This window comes from Apis mellifera, linkage group LG13 (assembly GCF_003254395.2).
Source record: "Apis mellifera strain DH4 linkage group LG13, Amel_HAv3.1, whole genome shotgun sequence".
Lineage (NCBI taxonomy): Eukaryota > Metazoa > Arthropoda > Insecta > Hymenoptera > Apidae > Apis > Apis mellifera.
In genome coordinates, this window is record NC_037650.1 from 8,021,588 (window position 1) to 8,037,448 (window position 15,861).

Here is a 15,861-nt window from a genome sequence, read left to right on the forward strand (position 1 = left end):
AACGTGAACGAAACCGGTCGTCACGATCGCTTGTTTTAAAAAAGCAAGAGAGAGAAAGAAAGTGGAAACAAAAGGCGGTACGCGGTAAGCAAGCGAGCAAACGGACAATTATTTTCGCTCGAACAGTTGGAAAAAGGAAACGAGAAAACGAGGGAAAAATCAAACGGCACACTCGAAGGCCACCGGTAGGTTCGTGTTATTCGTTAAGTAGAGAGATCCGTGGATGTATAACACGCGGATGAGACGGGAGAAAATAACGAGTGAGAAAAGTGTAACGGACTGTTTCAAATGCGGTCTCGCGTTATCAGCGCTCCCTTTAGCACCTGAAAATTGCCTCGCGCTTTTTCCACGCGCGACGCACTTAATAAAACATGCTCGCGCTCCCCCCGCCCCTCGGACCTCGCTCATCCCCCTTCTCTCGGCTCCTCTCTCCCTCACCCGCACACTCTTGAATCGAGCATAACACGTACGTATTTAACACAAATTCACGTTTTACACGGTGGCAACGGTTCTGTTTTCCTTCCCCTTTCCCTCCTTCCCTTTTTCCCTTGGTCACGCTTCAACACCTTTCCACCGTCCTCTTCCCTCTCTTTCGAGTTTTTGCACCGCATCGGGAACCGGTCTCTTTATCTTCCTTTCCCTTCCTTTCCTCCTCCCTTTCCCTCGCCTCTACGCTCGCCTCCGTCCTCGTTCTTCGCGCGCGCGAAAAAGAAAAAAAAAAGAAAAAGGAAAGGGTTAGAGGAGGAGGGGGTTGTTTCCTCCCCACGTTTCCACGTGGATCCGCTCCTCTTCCCATCCTACCACTGAGCGCCACCGTGCCTGGCAGCCACCAAGGCCTCCCTCTTTCACCGATGCAAAAGTTTCCAACTGCTCCAGCGACAGCCAAATAAATGTCTCTCCTATTACTTGCTCCCCGACACTTCGCCCTCGCTCGCTACACTCGGCTAATTCGGCACGCGTACACCGGTAAAACTTCGTAAACGGCCACCCCCGTTGGGGGATGTTTGGAGATTGGACAATTGGTTCGGATTTTATTTCCGTTTCTCTTTCGTTTCTAAGGGGGCGGAACGAGGAGAGGGATCACGCTGCTCGTCGCACACCTCGGACAACCCCTTCGAGGTGGTTCGTCGCCGGATGAATTGAAATTCTTCTCCCGTGAAAAATACCTGTTGTATTCATCCTGTGTTAATACAGGTTACGATCCAACAGAGTTTATTTCTTTTTTCCCCTTCCTCGAATATTCGAAAAGAATGGACTTTGAAAAAAGTCTGTCTAAATAATTTTAATCGTCAAATCATCGTATCGAGTATGATATAATAATTCGCGCCTCGTAACGAATTCTAACACACGGATACATTCGATCGAGGGGAGGGGGAGGAGGAATGCGAGGAGGAGAACGAAACGAAAAAACGATGCCGTTAATTCCGGCAAGAAGACAGCGGACGCCGACGTTCCCATTAGCCGTATCAACTTTATTCAATAAAATCGTTCTCCCTTTCGCTGTCATAGCTGGGCGTTGCATGCACGCGACAGTCGCCGGTACGTTCACGGCCGTGTGTACACACGGAGTTGTGTGCATACACGGAGGAAAGGAAAGGGTATAGCACGATGCCTGCGCTGGTGCAAGAGGAGTGCCGCGGCTACGTAGAGCCGTTGTTCTCGGCCGATGGGCGTGGACAAACGAGCGGAAAAATGGCGGGGTTTGGAAATGAGATTTGCTGGTAAACCGACAATTTATCGTAGGTATCTGCAAAAGCATCTCTTGACGTTCCTCTGACCAGAGTTATAATTAATACGCTCTCGTCACAGAGCGGCCAACCAATATTCCGTCGCGCCCGCACAAGCTTGTGCCCGCACACACACACGCCTATGTATATATGTACATACATTTATATATATATATAATATATATAATACACGTTTTACCAGCACGTTTCGTTTGTACGAATGGAAGAGAGAAAGATCGAGTGGGAAAACGCGCGCGCACCGATTTATACGTGGAGCGCGGTCGCGCGCTCTGCCTCGCGCGCGGACTCGGCGCGTAACTGGTTGTTGATTAAGTTTGAATGACTGATGCCGCAAAAACACATTAAAACTTGAATGAGTACAGATGAAAATTTAGTCGCTAGGAATCAAGAGACCGCAGAGGCAAATGGCCTGGCAGCCGCACATACGCGCGGGCTAAACCGCTTTCCTCTGCCCCCCCTCCCCCTCTTCTTCGGCCGCGTCTCTCTGACCCCCGATCATCGGGATCCGTTATGGCCAGGACGAAATATAACAACGCGAAAAACACTCCGCGATTGCTATATACCGGCAGGCCGAGACACTCGCCCTCGGTTGACCACTGTGTAACGGAAACAACTTGCACCGATGATTTTCACCGGTGATTCCTCCATCCGTTGTCCCTTTCTCTCTCTCTCTCTCGATACGTGCATACCCCGTAGATGAATCGTTCACAGCGGGTTTTGCTACAAGTTTTTTTTTTACCCCCCTTGATGGAAAAGTGTGATGTGACAATTTATGGTATTTTCTTGAATTTTCTTTTTTCGTCGGGTGATAAAGATGATAAAGGGGGTTTTTGGATTGATGAATTAGTTGAAGAAAGAGTTGGTAAGCGTTTTCTTGCTTTGACGATGTTTAGATGACGGATTCACATGAGAAATCATACTTTTTAAGTTCTTTAAATTTCCAAAGTTTATTAATAGTTCTGGCGACTTTTTTCGTACACCACGAATTGTCGATCGGGGAGGAAAGATCCAGTTAAGAAGATCGCGACTTGATGACGACTATAAGGATAAGGAACGAGAAACATGTCCTCATTTCTCTTTTCTTCTCCTTCGTCTCGCGTTACAGCCTCGCTTAACTATTTTCTGTTCCCCTGAAATTAGTTTACTTACAGAGAGTAATTGCTCCGCCAAAGAGCGCTTATCGTCCTATCAATGATCGAGTTTGAAGAATCGATTTCGATCGTTGAAAATGGATCGTGCCCCCCCTTTCTTACTTCACGCTCTTCAGCCTCTTCCAGTTGCCAACTTGTATAGATTGCAGTATCGACAACCACCTATAAATAAATCACATCACTATCTCTTAAACTACGATAATAAAATTTAGAATCCTCCTGGAGTCATCCTCCAGGATGATATTTCTCCTCCAGATCCAACGTCACAGTTAATTATTCACTCCAGTTTCCCAATAAAAGAAAAAAAGAAGAGGAAGAAGAAGAAAGAAAAGAAACCACACCCCCTTCCTACTTCGATAACCCTAATTGGGGAAATTTACTTGGAACTCGTCCCTCGACGACGTTTATATACCATCCAATCATTCCTCATCCTCGAAGGAACACCATTTTTAACCTTGCCCGACGAGGGAACAGGGAGGGGGAAAACGCCAAATCGGGCAGAAACTCGAGGAACCCGGTCGTTGCAACGAGCCAACGATCCATCTCCTCCTCCCGAGTCCCTCCTTCGATTGTCATAAAACAATTGGCCGGCAGAGATTATCGCGATCGATAGCCTCGTAAATACTTCAAAGATCGATCGGAAATCGCAAATCCAGTTTAACCGACCGATCCCCCGTGGACGGGGGATGGGAATGGGCATCCATCAATGTGCGGCCAATAGTAAAACGGTCGATTAGGGGAGAGGGGGGGGGGGTGGGCAAGTGGAGCAGAGAAAAGGTATCGGTTGGCCATCGGATAGCCGATCGTTTCCGTAATAAAAATCGTCAACCAGATCGTAGCTCACGCACAGATACCGGCTGCCGCGCCACACTCCCAATCACCCAATCAGCTTCGTTCCCATCGTTTAATGTATTCAAATGTAAGCGGTAGCAGTGTTTATGTCTTGACATTGCAAATTGTGCCGGCTAGCCCATAACTTATAGTAATTGCTCCGCGCCGTAGTAATTATTTATACACGTGATACGCCGTATAGATGTTATACCATCTTTTACTATCTCTCTCTCTCTCTCTCCCTCTCCCTCTTTCTCTCTTTCTCTTTCTCTCTCGCATGAACGCGTCCGTCTTCTTCGACGATGGTTATTCCAACCACACGGGGTATCCGTATCTCGGATGCTGTAATTGTGAAGCGTGAATATCGAGAGGGGAGGGGAGGGGAGGAATGGGATACGTCTCGCGATATTAATCTCGGGTGCGGCGCGCCGACGAATCGGCGACTTCGATGCCTCGCGCCACAGACAAGACGGAATCCGGCGCGCGGAAGGAAAAAGTGCTGATCAACGTGGCTGTCTCGGTGGTTATTCTATTCTGTTCGACGTTGTAATATGTTTGCGGGGAAAGTGAACACAGTGTAGATGGGAAATTCTTCTCGTTGAACGAGACGAGTTAAGATGATGTAAGATTAGATGTTTATTAATTGATGGAGGAATACGTACACCGTGACTGGATAAGCCGGACTTGTTCTATCCTTTCGATAGTTTAACAAATGATTTGTGGGGAATTTAAAGCGTCGATGGAAATTCTTCTGAAATTGAAATTTGTTTCTTTTATGCGAAGGAAAGATCGAGGAGATTTTTGAGATAGAAGTGAGATGATTCGTTTTAAGTCTTTTGTGTATATTTTTGGAAAAAAATATATTGAAATTCTTGAGTTTCTTTCTTATTGTGATATTCTTGCGAATCATGCTTAAGTAAGAAAATTATATTACGATATTAATAAGATTAATATATGGCTACGTTAATCAGTTTGATTCTAAAAATTGTAATAAATATTAGATCATGTCAGTTTAAAGTTTGTATATTGTATGGAAAAATCAAAATTTGTTTATTCTTGCGTTTTACTTTTAAATAATGAAAAAGAATATTTTTTCAAATTAAAAAGAAACTACACTTTCGTAATAAATAATAATAAATAATATAATAAAATCAAATATTTTTTTTTTATTTATCAATTTCAATTTCCATGTTATGTTAAAATTAAAATTATTCATAACGCAATAATTGTAATATATTACCTTGCGAAACGGGTATAAAACAGCCAGCTATCTTAAAACATTTTATAGCGTATGTAATGTAAATATCAATTTTAGAGAAATTCTATCTTCAAATTTTATTACGCTATCCATTAACGGAAGAACCATAATAAATATTGACTTATCGTTTAAAATAAATTATATATTCATATTAATAAAAGAGTATTAGAAATTTTTCGAGATAAGAAAAAGTTTGCCAACTTTTTCGAGAAATATAGACAGGGAGTGAGTATACATTTGTTCCCTATACTACCGTGGTGCCATCTCGTTCGACGGGATGGAACTTGCATTCGTGAAAAAAAGATCGCGTCAATTTTTTCGAAAACACGTCCATCCTTCTCCAACCAGTTATCGTTAACTACATAATCGATATACCTGGAAAAATTTAATCTCTGCTTTAAGAAATAAGAAAAATGATCCGTGATATAGACGTAATACGTGACTCACGTATCCGATAGATTCGTATAGGAAATTACCCCTGTTCCCCTATTTCGATGCCATAAATCTAGGCCGAAATTAAGAATTTCAGCTAGTAGAAGGGAAGACGAGGCAAGTTCGTCCGGGCAAGCGCTAAGGGCATTCAACAAATTTCACGGTGTCTGTCGATAAATCAGTTTAAGCATTCAGTCGATGAGAAAGGGGGTGGTTTTGCGGTGTAACAGGTGGTTGAAATTCTCATTCGCCGCGCCTTTTTACTCCTTTATCGGCAAAAAAGGAAAGAATAAGTTCCAGTTTATGAATCGGAGCGCGTTTAACGCTTCTTAAAAGGATAAAGCTGCCCCGACGGCTTTTTCAACGAGGGAAATTGCTCGGCCTTTTACGAGACTGCGGGACATATCGATGGTGAGACCAACCTCAGACGATTTTTTTTCTCCTTTTTTTCTTCTTATCCTTTTTACCTTCTCCGCATCTAATGAAATTTATATATCATCAGCGGAAATTCGTTTCCTTGCGGCGATTTTTATCATATCTCTTTCCGTCGACAGACGGGACAGACAAGGGACGAAGAAGAAGAGAAAATATGAGAGAAAAAAAAAAGATTCGTTATTGGTGAACATGAAATTTATCACAAACTGGCAACAATTAACTTAAATTCATAATAAAGGTTGGGATTTTCATCGTCGTTTTTAACGGAAAACATCACTCTTACAAAAGATTCTTAGATTTAAGGATGAAAATTATAATAATTAAATAAGATCGAGGATTATTTACAGGATTATTCACAATGAAAACTTATTGTATAATGGTACAAGTTAAAGCTTGAAAGTCTTCGTATGCGAGGATACAGAGTTGTTTGTTTCCTATTCTCGAGTCTTTACGACTTTACATTGAATTCAATCTTATCGTTCTCTTCCGTTAAATATTAAGTTATTATAACACTAATTTTTAACACTATATTAAATTACTATATTTGACGAAAGACTTACGTTAATACAATTTATGATTCTTAATTGTAACACATGCATGATAATGATAAGGGATTAATTTTAATTATCTTTTAAAAATGAACAATATCTTTCCTAAGGCACAATTTTCTATTCGAAGAATGATTAATGATAGTTAGAGATCGTCCATTTTTGTAAAACTAATACAGGATACAAGATTACATTTGTAATACTTATTTGTACTGAACAATGTTTCTTATTCTTCCATTCTACATTCGCGTTAACTTAAAAAAAAAAAAGAAAAAAAGAACGAGAAAGAGAAGATACAATAGAAGAAATGTTTAAATCACCAAGGCCTCCACATATCGCCATTGGTGCCAGAGGAACCAGCGATAGCTGCAAATTTGATAGGATTAGGATTAGAATTTCTATTAGCGGAACAAGTCGGTCTGCCGGACAAATCCTCCACGGAAATCGGCTGATCTCCCTCGGATTTTAGATGACCATTAGAAGAATTCATGGTAGAACTGATAGCTTCTTGATACCTAGCTTTCTTATCTGAGATTGCTAGAAGACCATCCGAATTGTGTCTCTTGATAGCTTCTTTCCTCGGTGGCAAGGAACCTGTACAATTATACGTCTTATCGGTGATCACGGAAAGAGGTTGTCTCAAATTCTGCATTCCATTGCTGTTCAATGACTCGGAAGAGTCGGCAATCTCTTTTCTGTAACCAATATCCGATTTGGTTTCCAAGAAAGTTGACACCGGTGATTTGCTATCACTGGTCGAGCTAATCTGCGGCTTCTGCGTCTCTGGGGAAGAAGAGAAACTCTTAGACGAAGCTGGACTCTGTCCGGGAACTTTAAACTGACGTTCCTGATGATTAGGCGAGTTTGCTTGAGGATAATGCTCAGATTGATGACTTTCTTCCCCGTAACTGGACGTGGACGTTGATGGGCTCAGTAGAGGGCTTTGCGGCCTGTGGATGGAGGTGAAAGCAGAAGAGCGGCTTATTTTTGAAATTGACTCGGGGGCCGGTGGGAAAAAAGGAAAATTCGCCGAGATGGTGGCCGATTGTGGCACCAAAAGTGCTAATTCTCCCGTGGGCAGCCTGCTAGGTATCAATTGAACGCCGTTTGGTATTTGTATCCTCGCACTTCCATTATTATTCTCGTCGCCATTCTGGAAATCGCTCTGGAAACCGACCTTCACCTCCGGATAGAGCCGTTCCGGCATGTAGGGCACGTAGTGGCTGTAGAATGGCGCCATTTGCTGCAGATTACTAACACAGTTGTTCAAATGTGATACCAGTCGTTGCTTCACAACAGGGTCGACGTTCTCGAGGTGGCTGACGTACCGCGATACTTCGGTAGCACATTCAGAAAATCCGGAACGGAATTTCGTTAGCACCGCCGGATCGGTAGCGACCGCCGTGCTCAATTGCTGACGCTGTACCGCCTGTAAATGCTTCACCGTCATCTCGAGGATATCGGCCTTCTCGAGTTTCGAATGCCTGGCCGGCTATAAAAAAAAAGAATATTACGCGTTAATAATTCATTATTCGTGTCACTTGAATATTTTCTTTAATTAAATTCAACTTTCTATCGTTACATTTCGAATCTTTGTTAATTTTTTCGTATAATACGATAGGGTAAAAAATGATCCTAGAACGCAGTCGGCAATGCAGGGAATCGATGTATCTTGTTATTTGATGAGAAGTGGAGATCTGCTTTGTCGATGCCTGTCTTATCGACACCTACTTTATCGGTAACAACTAGAGAAGAAAGAAACTACAGAATGGAAAGATCATTTTCAACTTGTCCAATGCATAGCAATCAGAATTGTTGCCCTAGGGTATTATGTGTACCGATTGCTCATCTAAGAAGTCCGTGATGCTTGAGTAACGCCCACGTAATTGACTTGATACGAACCTGTTACCGTAATAACAGGCTATCAACTTCGGTAGCTAGTATAGGACAATTTTGTAGTTAGCCTAAGGCCGCGTGTGTTACATTCTAAGAGAATTTCTTCGTTATTTTCTATCGCGTAATTTCTGAGTCACTTTTATCGCATATAAATCGTTTTTTAAACGATCGAGATGAAACCACTTACGGCGAATGACGTTTCATATAAATGAGAAACCATATGCGTTCCTTCTCGAAGCGAAACAGTTGGAAACAAAAAAAAAAAGAAAAGAAACCTTCGTGGGAATTTGTTAAAAGTTCGAAAGTGTCTCTCCCTTTTTTTTCTTTTTCCATGCTAGAGAGCACAACACCAGCCCTTTCAATATTCCTCGGATTGCCACCAGCTTTTAAAGGATCGATCGCTCAATACCGATGCAGTTCTACAACTTAGAAATTCTATTGTGCCCTTTCTGCACCACGATCCTCATCCCAGGATCAGCCGAGTGCTCGCATTTTTATGGTAAACTAGCGGTCACCTTTAAAATAGGCGTGGGAGTCGAAGAAGAGATCGCTTACACAGCCCATTGAAGCACTTCTCTTCCCCTATTCTCCCTTGAACGAGCTACTATTCGAATGGGAACAATTTCACAAACAAGATCAAGCCTATATTCCAAACAATAAATTACATCAATTATTTTTCATTGCAAAAATATATTATTGTTTCCTTGACTATTCAAATAAATTCTCATACAAAAATTTTACTACATAAGATTTTCATTATTAATAATAATCACAAAGAATAATTTTTTAACATCAGGAATTGTATGCATTAATTCTTAGCATCTAAGAGAATATTTGTTTAATTAAAAATATTAAAAGTATTCTGATTTCGAAGAAATCATTATATTCCTTTAAGTAAGAAAAATTCAAAATGCTCGTGTTCTGTCAAACTAAATTCAGACCTGTTCGTTGGATCTCATCTCCAGTAAACATCTTATTAACATCGATGAAAAGAAGAAGAGAATCGATGTGGAAATCGGTTTTTCCCGTACACGAATTCGACACCGGAGGAGGGAACGAAACACCTGCTAAAAGAGCAACTGAAAAGGCAAAGGCGTCGAGAACATTCTCTTTTTTCCCCCCCCTCACGATTTTCTTTTTTACGCCGATCGCCTCCGTCCTCGCGAAGCTGGATCCTTAAAAGATGATACGGTCAACAAAGGAAGGCTGCAACCCGAGATGAGATTTTTTTTTTTTTTTCTCCTCTTCATAATAATTATTTTCGAGGTTCCCACGAACGCGGGGGGCGTTTCGAACGGGCGAACGGGACGGACATTGGAGCGAGCAGGTAGCGGAAGTCATTTGGATGTGGAGGAGAGAACGGTGAGAGCGTCTCTCTCGTTATGCTCCTGTCTGAGAAATCAATCTCGATGGATCGAGTTACGCGACGAAGAATGGTCAGGCGAATGCTCGGAGGAAATCTAACAATTTTTCATTCTCTAAATCTATCTTTTTGCCACCTTCACCTTATTACTTTTTTATTCATCTCGTTGAATTAAAATTTGGAGTTTACTTTAGCTTCCATTTTTAATTCTCAAAGAAGTCAATTTATAATTATTTACTCATCAATCCAAAATTAGCGATTATTAGGGCACAAATATTCTATAGTGACATATTTATATAATCTTGAAAGCTAATTATCACTTTCTATCTTTAATATTCGAAATTCGAAAGTTTTAAAAATTTTTCCATATTTTAATGAAAGAATTAAAGAAGGATCAATTAAAGAAGTTCCTTTTCAATACCTTTGTTGTCTCAACAAAATTTCCGCTTCTCAAATATACCAAATTATTAAAATTTTCCAGTTGAGCGAGTCCAAAATTCGAAACTAACATAATTAAAATCTGGTTAAAACGGGGATTAAAACGGAATGTGGCCAACACGGGTTGGACACACCGCCGAACGGACTCGAGTGCCATTCTGGAGTCTCGAACGGGGAGATTACGGTGTTGGTAGAGGACTTCCACCATCCGTTCCCACGGCGAGGCATCTAAAACACTAAAACAAAACCTGTCCACCTCCTGCTACCGCTAGATCCCCGATTCTATACCTATCCACTGTTGAAAAACAAATGGTTGCGCGCAAGAGGAAGGCGGCGAGGAGAAAAAAAGGAGATGGCCTGATCAAACACTTCTAGCCAACATCCGCTGCTGCGGCCTCTTCCTATCAGTTTAATTAGAAGATCGACTCTTGACCTTTATGCCAACGGTACCGAAACAATCTCGACCGGTTCATGCCCCATATAAACTCATCTGACGATTATTATTTCGACCAACTTCAATTGTCACTTGAGGACACGCTGCTCGAAGTGTTTGCGAATCATGATACGAGAGACGGATTGGCCAAAGAAATTTCAATCCCGTGACGAATTATTGCAAGTCGTAAGTTGTCTCTGTTTGTCTCTGGCATTCGGTCGCTTCTGATTCTATTCTGCTGATTCAACATTCCACAATGTTACCAACCATTCTTCCTCCGATTATTATTTTTAATCCCTCTCCTTACAATTCATATATTTTCACGAATTCATTCATTTCCTCTCAAAAGGGATTAATAAAACGTATCTCGGAGATACGTTCGTTTCGACAAAAAAAAAAAAAATTAGCAATTCGATGCGATCGAGAGAAGAATAACGGATAAAAGAAGAAAAATCGAAGAATCGTACATCGAATAGTCAACGATTTTGTCCCGCGAAACGTATCAAAAATCATGGGGGAGAATCTCGTATCGCGATCCATCAATGAAATCTCCGTCACTCGAGGTGGAAACGAGAAAAAAAAATCTCTTGTTTCGTTCCGGTTGACAAGAGAGGTTGCGCATATTTTCGCGTTATCTCCTGCAAACCCGTATCACGTCACCAGATAAAGTCGTGCACCGGTCACGTTTCCCGCGACACGTTTCGGACGCCGGTGACAATGTGGATATCGTGAGCATTTGACTGAAATCACGCGTGTAGATGCTCTCTCTCTCTCTTTCTCTCTCTCACATACACACACACTCACAGTTGATACGTGTTCGTCCCTGGCAAAGAATTCCACGGCGCTCGCCGTTTCGAGGCTCGATTAAGCGATTAAAACACTTTGTGTTTGCGCTCACGCGACGTGTAATTGGCTCGATCGATACCGCGAAAATCACTGTTATCGAGGGATTGATAAATGAGGCACGACAGATGGACAATCTATGCTACTCACGTCTTTTTTCATCGCCTCGAGTATCAGGCTCTTCAGCTCGTCCAGGCATTGATTTATCCGTGCACGCCTCCTCTTCTCCATGATCGGCTTGTTGCTCTGCAATCGGGGAATTATTTCGGTTATGAGACACGTATATCGCGACTCGTTCGAGATTCACTCGATCGTGTATGTTGTGTTCCAATTGTGTACACGAGAATGTGATTTGTATACGAAAATATGATTGTTTCGTCGAGGCGAGGACGAAAGTTTAAAATTAATGGAAATTTAATAAATGGATGTTTTTAGGATTTCATTCTATGGATTCGACTTGCAAAGCTAGTTTTTTTTTGTTAATAGTTTGACATTGTAAAAATAGACATAGTTTGTCTCGCTATATTATCTGTTTTTTCCAAACAAATTGGCAGAGTATATCTATTTTTAGATAAGTACAAAAAAAAAAAATGTCGAGAAAGGAACGGGCAATTATTCTCGAATTTTTAGTACATGAACATATCCATCCAAAAAAAAAGAAAGATAACGATGAAAAATTCTGCAGTGACACTATCGACTGAATCTCCGCGCTTTACTATCCATCCTCCACGACCTTAAAAAAAAAAAAAGAAAAAAAAAATCCAAACTAATTTTTACCCTGCGCAACTCCGCCTTGGTCATCCCTGGCTGCGCATGAGATTCAAGCTCCTCCTCGCTGCCTGACATCTTGTAATTATAATAATCCACCATTGATGCACTCTCTGTAGTCGATCACTATAACGAATCACCACACAACACGAATTTCGAACGATTTTCCAACACGCGAATAAATCGCCTTCTCTTCTATTTTTCTCTTCCAATAATAATAATCCAAGATCCCACGTGAAACTTGAAACAATGCTACGCACTTTTTCGTATATTCGAGTTTTCGTTGTGCGTTCACACGCGTGAATGATGTTTCACGTATTTCCCACCTCTCATCGTTGAAACAAAACTGAAACCTAGTAAAAGTTTTGCGGTGAAAGGGGGATGATCGCCGGCTACCGGCGACGTCCCTCTTGGGGTGTGGAGGGTAACTGTTTGACGTTTTCGATTTCGAAGACCGCATGCCGATGCACTCACCGTGTCTAGAGTGGGGTGAAGTGCGTTCTGGAGTGGGGTTCCGGGATAGAATCGGGTAGAGGGGAGGTCCTCGGGTCCTCCTGAGACCTGTTGATGTGTGGGAATTCACGCCGTCCCCTGGGACACGGCGATATAGTCTCCTTCGAAATTTGAGTCTCTCTCCTTTGGTGCTCCTTTCATCGTCTTACACGCAGCTCTTTTCCTCGATGGGAGACGAGACGGAGGAGAAAAAAAAGAAAAATTTGAAGAAAGATGAGTAGTGGTACTATATCGCGGCGTTCGTGAACTTTGCAGGAACTTTTATGTTAGACAGAAAGAGTTTTGTTGAAAATGAATGTAGTTTAAAAAAAATAGAAATTTAAAATAGATGTAGGATAGAACGCAAAGAATGATTTCGAAAAATAAATTATAATAATGAAAGAATAAAATAAAATATCGAGGGAAATTATTATTTTAAAATCCTTTATTTTCTTTGTAGAATATAAAACAGAATGTATATATATATAATCTACGTAAAAATATCTAGTTTTATAATCACAATAATATATAATTAAAAGTAATTTACGTTACGATACAATATAGTAATTTCCAAGAGTTATAGTCGTTTTATATAAGACAATAATAATATTACAGTAATAATAGTTAGATAATAAATACAATGTACTGTAATGTTGATGATATCGATGAAATGTATCCTGATAAATCTTTCTATTATTACAAGCAAGGCCAATTGCGAGTATCTACTATTATTTATCTCTAGAAGAAAGAAAGAAAGAAAATATAATATACACATCAAATTAAAAATCTTCTAAAAACCTCCATTCTTTTAATTCTCTTCCTCTCAACATACACCTACACAACTGTAACAAAAAAATTAAAATAGATTTCTCCTACTACATCAAAAAAAAAAAAATTTTAATAAATTAATCAGAAAGTTCACAAGTTTCCCAAATATTTTTTTTTTTGTAAATTCATACACTCTATAATCCCCATACGTCAATCAATCCCAATTTTGCGAATTCTTATCAACCAAACCGGGAAATTTGGAGATCTCACCAACGCCAATTTTTTTTTTCCTTTTTTTTTTTGCACGCAAGTTTCCGCCGCCCGAAATAATCGGGCACGATATCGCGTTTTTCCCATGGGGTTGCGTGCACACACCGCGGCGTTCCTCCACGCAGGGTCGTTGCGTAAAAGAAAGAGTTCATTGATGAGGCCGGCGTGCAACAGCATTCGCGGTGCACGGCCCCGTCGAGTAAACACTGTTTAACGTTTCAGAAGAATTCCCACACAGGGGCCCCCATCGTCCCGTATATGCATCGTTGCCGTCGTATCGCGTTGCGCGCGCCAGCCACACTTATGACGCACGAACACACACGTCCGGCACACGGTACTTCCCTCTTTCTCCATTCCTACTCGCACTCCGTCTTGCGCACGCCATTACAGAGTAGTATACACGATCGGGGATATGGCTGTATTATACGATCGAGATAGTTTCTTGCAAATCCTTTGTGTACAACGATATTACTTTTCTCTCTCTCTCTCTCTTTTAGTTTGGTTTTAGTTTGGAAATTTATACATTATTTGTTTGAATATCAGGTTCTCCATAGCTGTGCTCGTAATACTTCTTTTGTAATTTATTTTTTCACCGTGTATTGCAGAATTGTTGAAAATACGAGTAAAAAATTATTGAAGTGTGTATGAGTGTGTAAATAAATAGTTGCTACTATATAATATATTTTTTAAAATCAAAGCCATTGTTATTGGAAGCAAGAGAGTTATGTTGTATCGTTAATATAATAGAATGGAATAGTTTCAATATAGATTTTACATCAAGTTGTATGTATTAGAATAAGTATTTTTGAAATAAATTGTAAATGGTTGTAAAATTTGACTACATATGGTAAATGGAAAAGTTTTCTTAACGCTTTAAGAAGGTCTCAATATATTTCTTCTCTACTTTTTTGAAATTTCGATCTTTTATAATACATGACAATACGATACAGAAATAATAAAATTTATTTTGTTGACTCGTGACTTGGGTGGAAACATAAAAATATGCATAATCACAAAAATATTAGTAGAATAAAATTGCTTGGAATATGTCTACAAAAGAACAAAAACAATTGAAAATCTTTGGAAAAATTATAACCAATTAATCTGTAATCTTTAAAATCAATATTCGATTAAAATATTTCTTATTTTAATTTTATTTTATTAAACTGTTTAAAAATATTTGTATATTTCTTTATATCATAGAATCTGTGTTATTTGTAACAAAGATTTGTAAAATTTTAAATAAATCTTTTCAATAAACTATAAACTGTAAAACTATAAAAAAAAAAAGGAAACATCGTTGCCTTGCGAGGATCCTCTGATGAAGAAACAGCAAAATGTGTAGACACCATAGATCGCAATAAACGAGGAACGTTCGTTTTGTTGACAAAATCAGTTACAGACCATTTTAAGAGGCAATGGCTGCCGCAATAAACAGATAAACCTTTATGATCCGCGATTATTGTACCGGAAAACTTTTACTTTTACAGAGCTCGGGACTGACGGCTAACTAGTGCCAATTTTACACAGTGTAAACGTCCCTTGGACCGATGATTTATTTCGTTTTCTTCCCATCAGGTAAACCTCCATGATTTTGGAATAAAGATTGGATTTAGTTTTCCTTAAACAATAATGATGGTCGACGTTAAAAAAAATTTGTAAAAACTTTGGGACTTTTGACAAATTTTAAACTTAAAATAATATATTAAGTTTGATGTATTTGATCAATTAATAACACTTTATTAATTGAATAATTTTTCCTCATAAAATTTCTGTCTTTTGGATGAATCTGTACTCTTCGAAATCTAGAGACTAGTTACGTGAAAGTAAAATTTTTACCATCAGATTTAATTGTTTCGACGTGTGTATATGTGCATGTATATACGTATATACTTTTCAAAGTTGAGATTAAAAGTCCATTTATCGAGAAATTGCGTTTTATTTTCACGCGTAAAATCAGCCCGTTATCTACGAAATAAACAAAAAAAAAACTTCGTTCCGAGAGTTCAGCTAAAACCAAAACATATATTTCAAATAAAATTTTCTCGCGGTTGAGCATTTTCAACCGAACCCGCATCACAATTTTCCACGACACTGATCACCGGCAATGGGAAGTGGACAAATTTCCAGCTCACTAATCGGCGTGATATTTGTCGAAAAATTAAATTTGCACGCCACGGGCTCAAT

At 39.8% G+C, this 15,861-nt stretch overlaps 1 protein-coding gene across 1 annotated transcript; it reads right to left on the minus strand.

Moving 5' to 3' along the window:
- Window positions 1-6,032: 6,032 nt before the first annotated feature.
- Window positions 6,033-12,885, minus strand: LOC724914 (protein hairy). Its single transcript, XM_001120814.5, has 3 exons — window positions 12,154-12,885; window positions 11,527-11,622; window positions 6,033-7,895 (listed from the first exon to the last, which is right to left on the minus strand). The coding sequence occupies exons 1-3, from the start codon at window positions 12,244-12,246 to the stop codon at window positions 6,720-6,722; spliced, it is 1,365 nt and encodes a 454-aa protein (XP_001120814.2). The 5' UTR covers window positions 12,247-12,885; the 3' UTR covers window positions 6,033-6,719.
- Window positions 12,886-15,861: the final 2,976 nt, after the last annotated feature.

Bases quoted from the DNA above. Each gene is read 5' to 3' on its own strand.
- LOC724914 (XM_001120814.5), bottom strand. From the start codon at position 12,246: ATGGTGGATTATTATAATTACAAGATGTCAGGCAGCGAGGAGGAGCTT. The intron at 11,623-12,153 runs GTAAAAATTAGT...CCCCGATTGCAG, and splicing joins CCAAGGCGGAGTTGCGCAGG to AGCAACAAGCCGATCATGGA. The intron at 7,896-11,526 runs GTGAGTAGCATA...TTTTTTTTATAG, and splicing joins TCGAGGCGATGAAAAAAGAC to CCGGCCAGGCATTCGAAACT.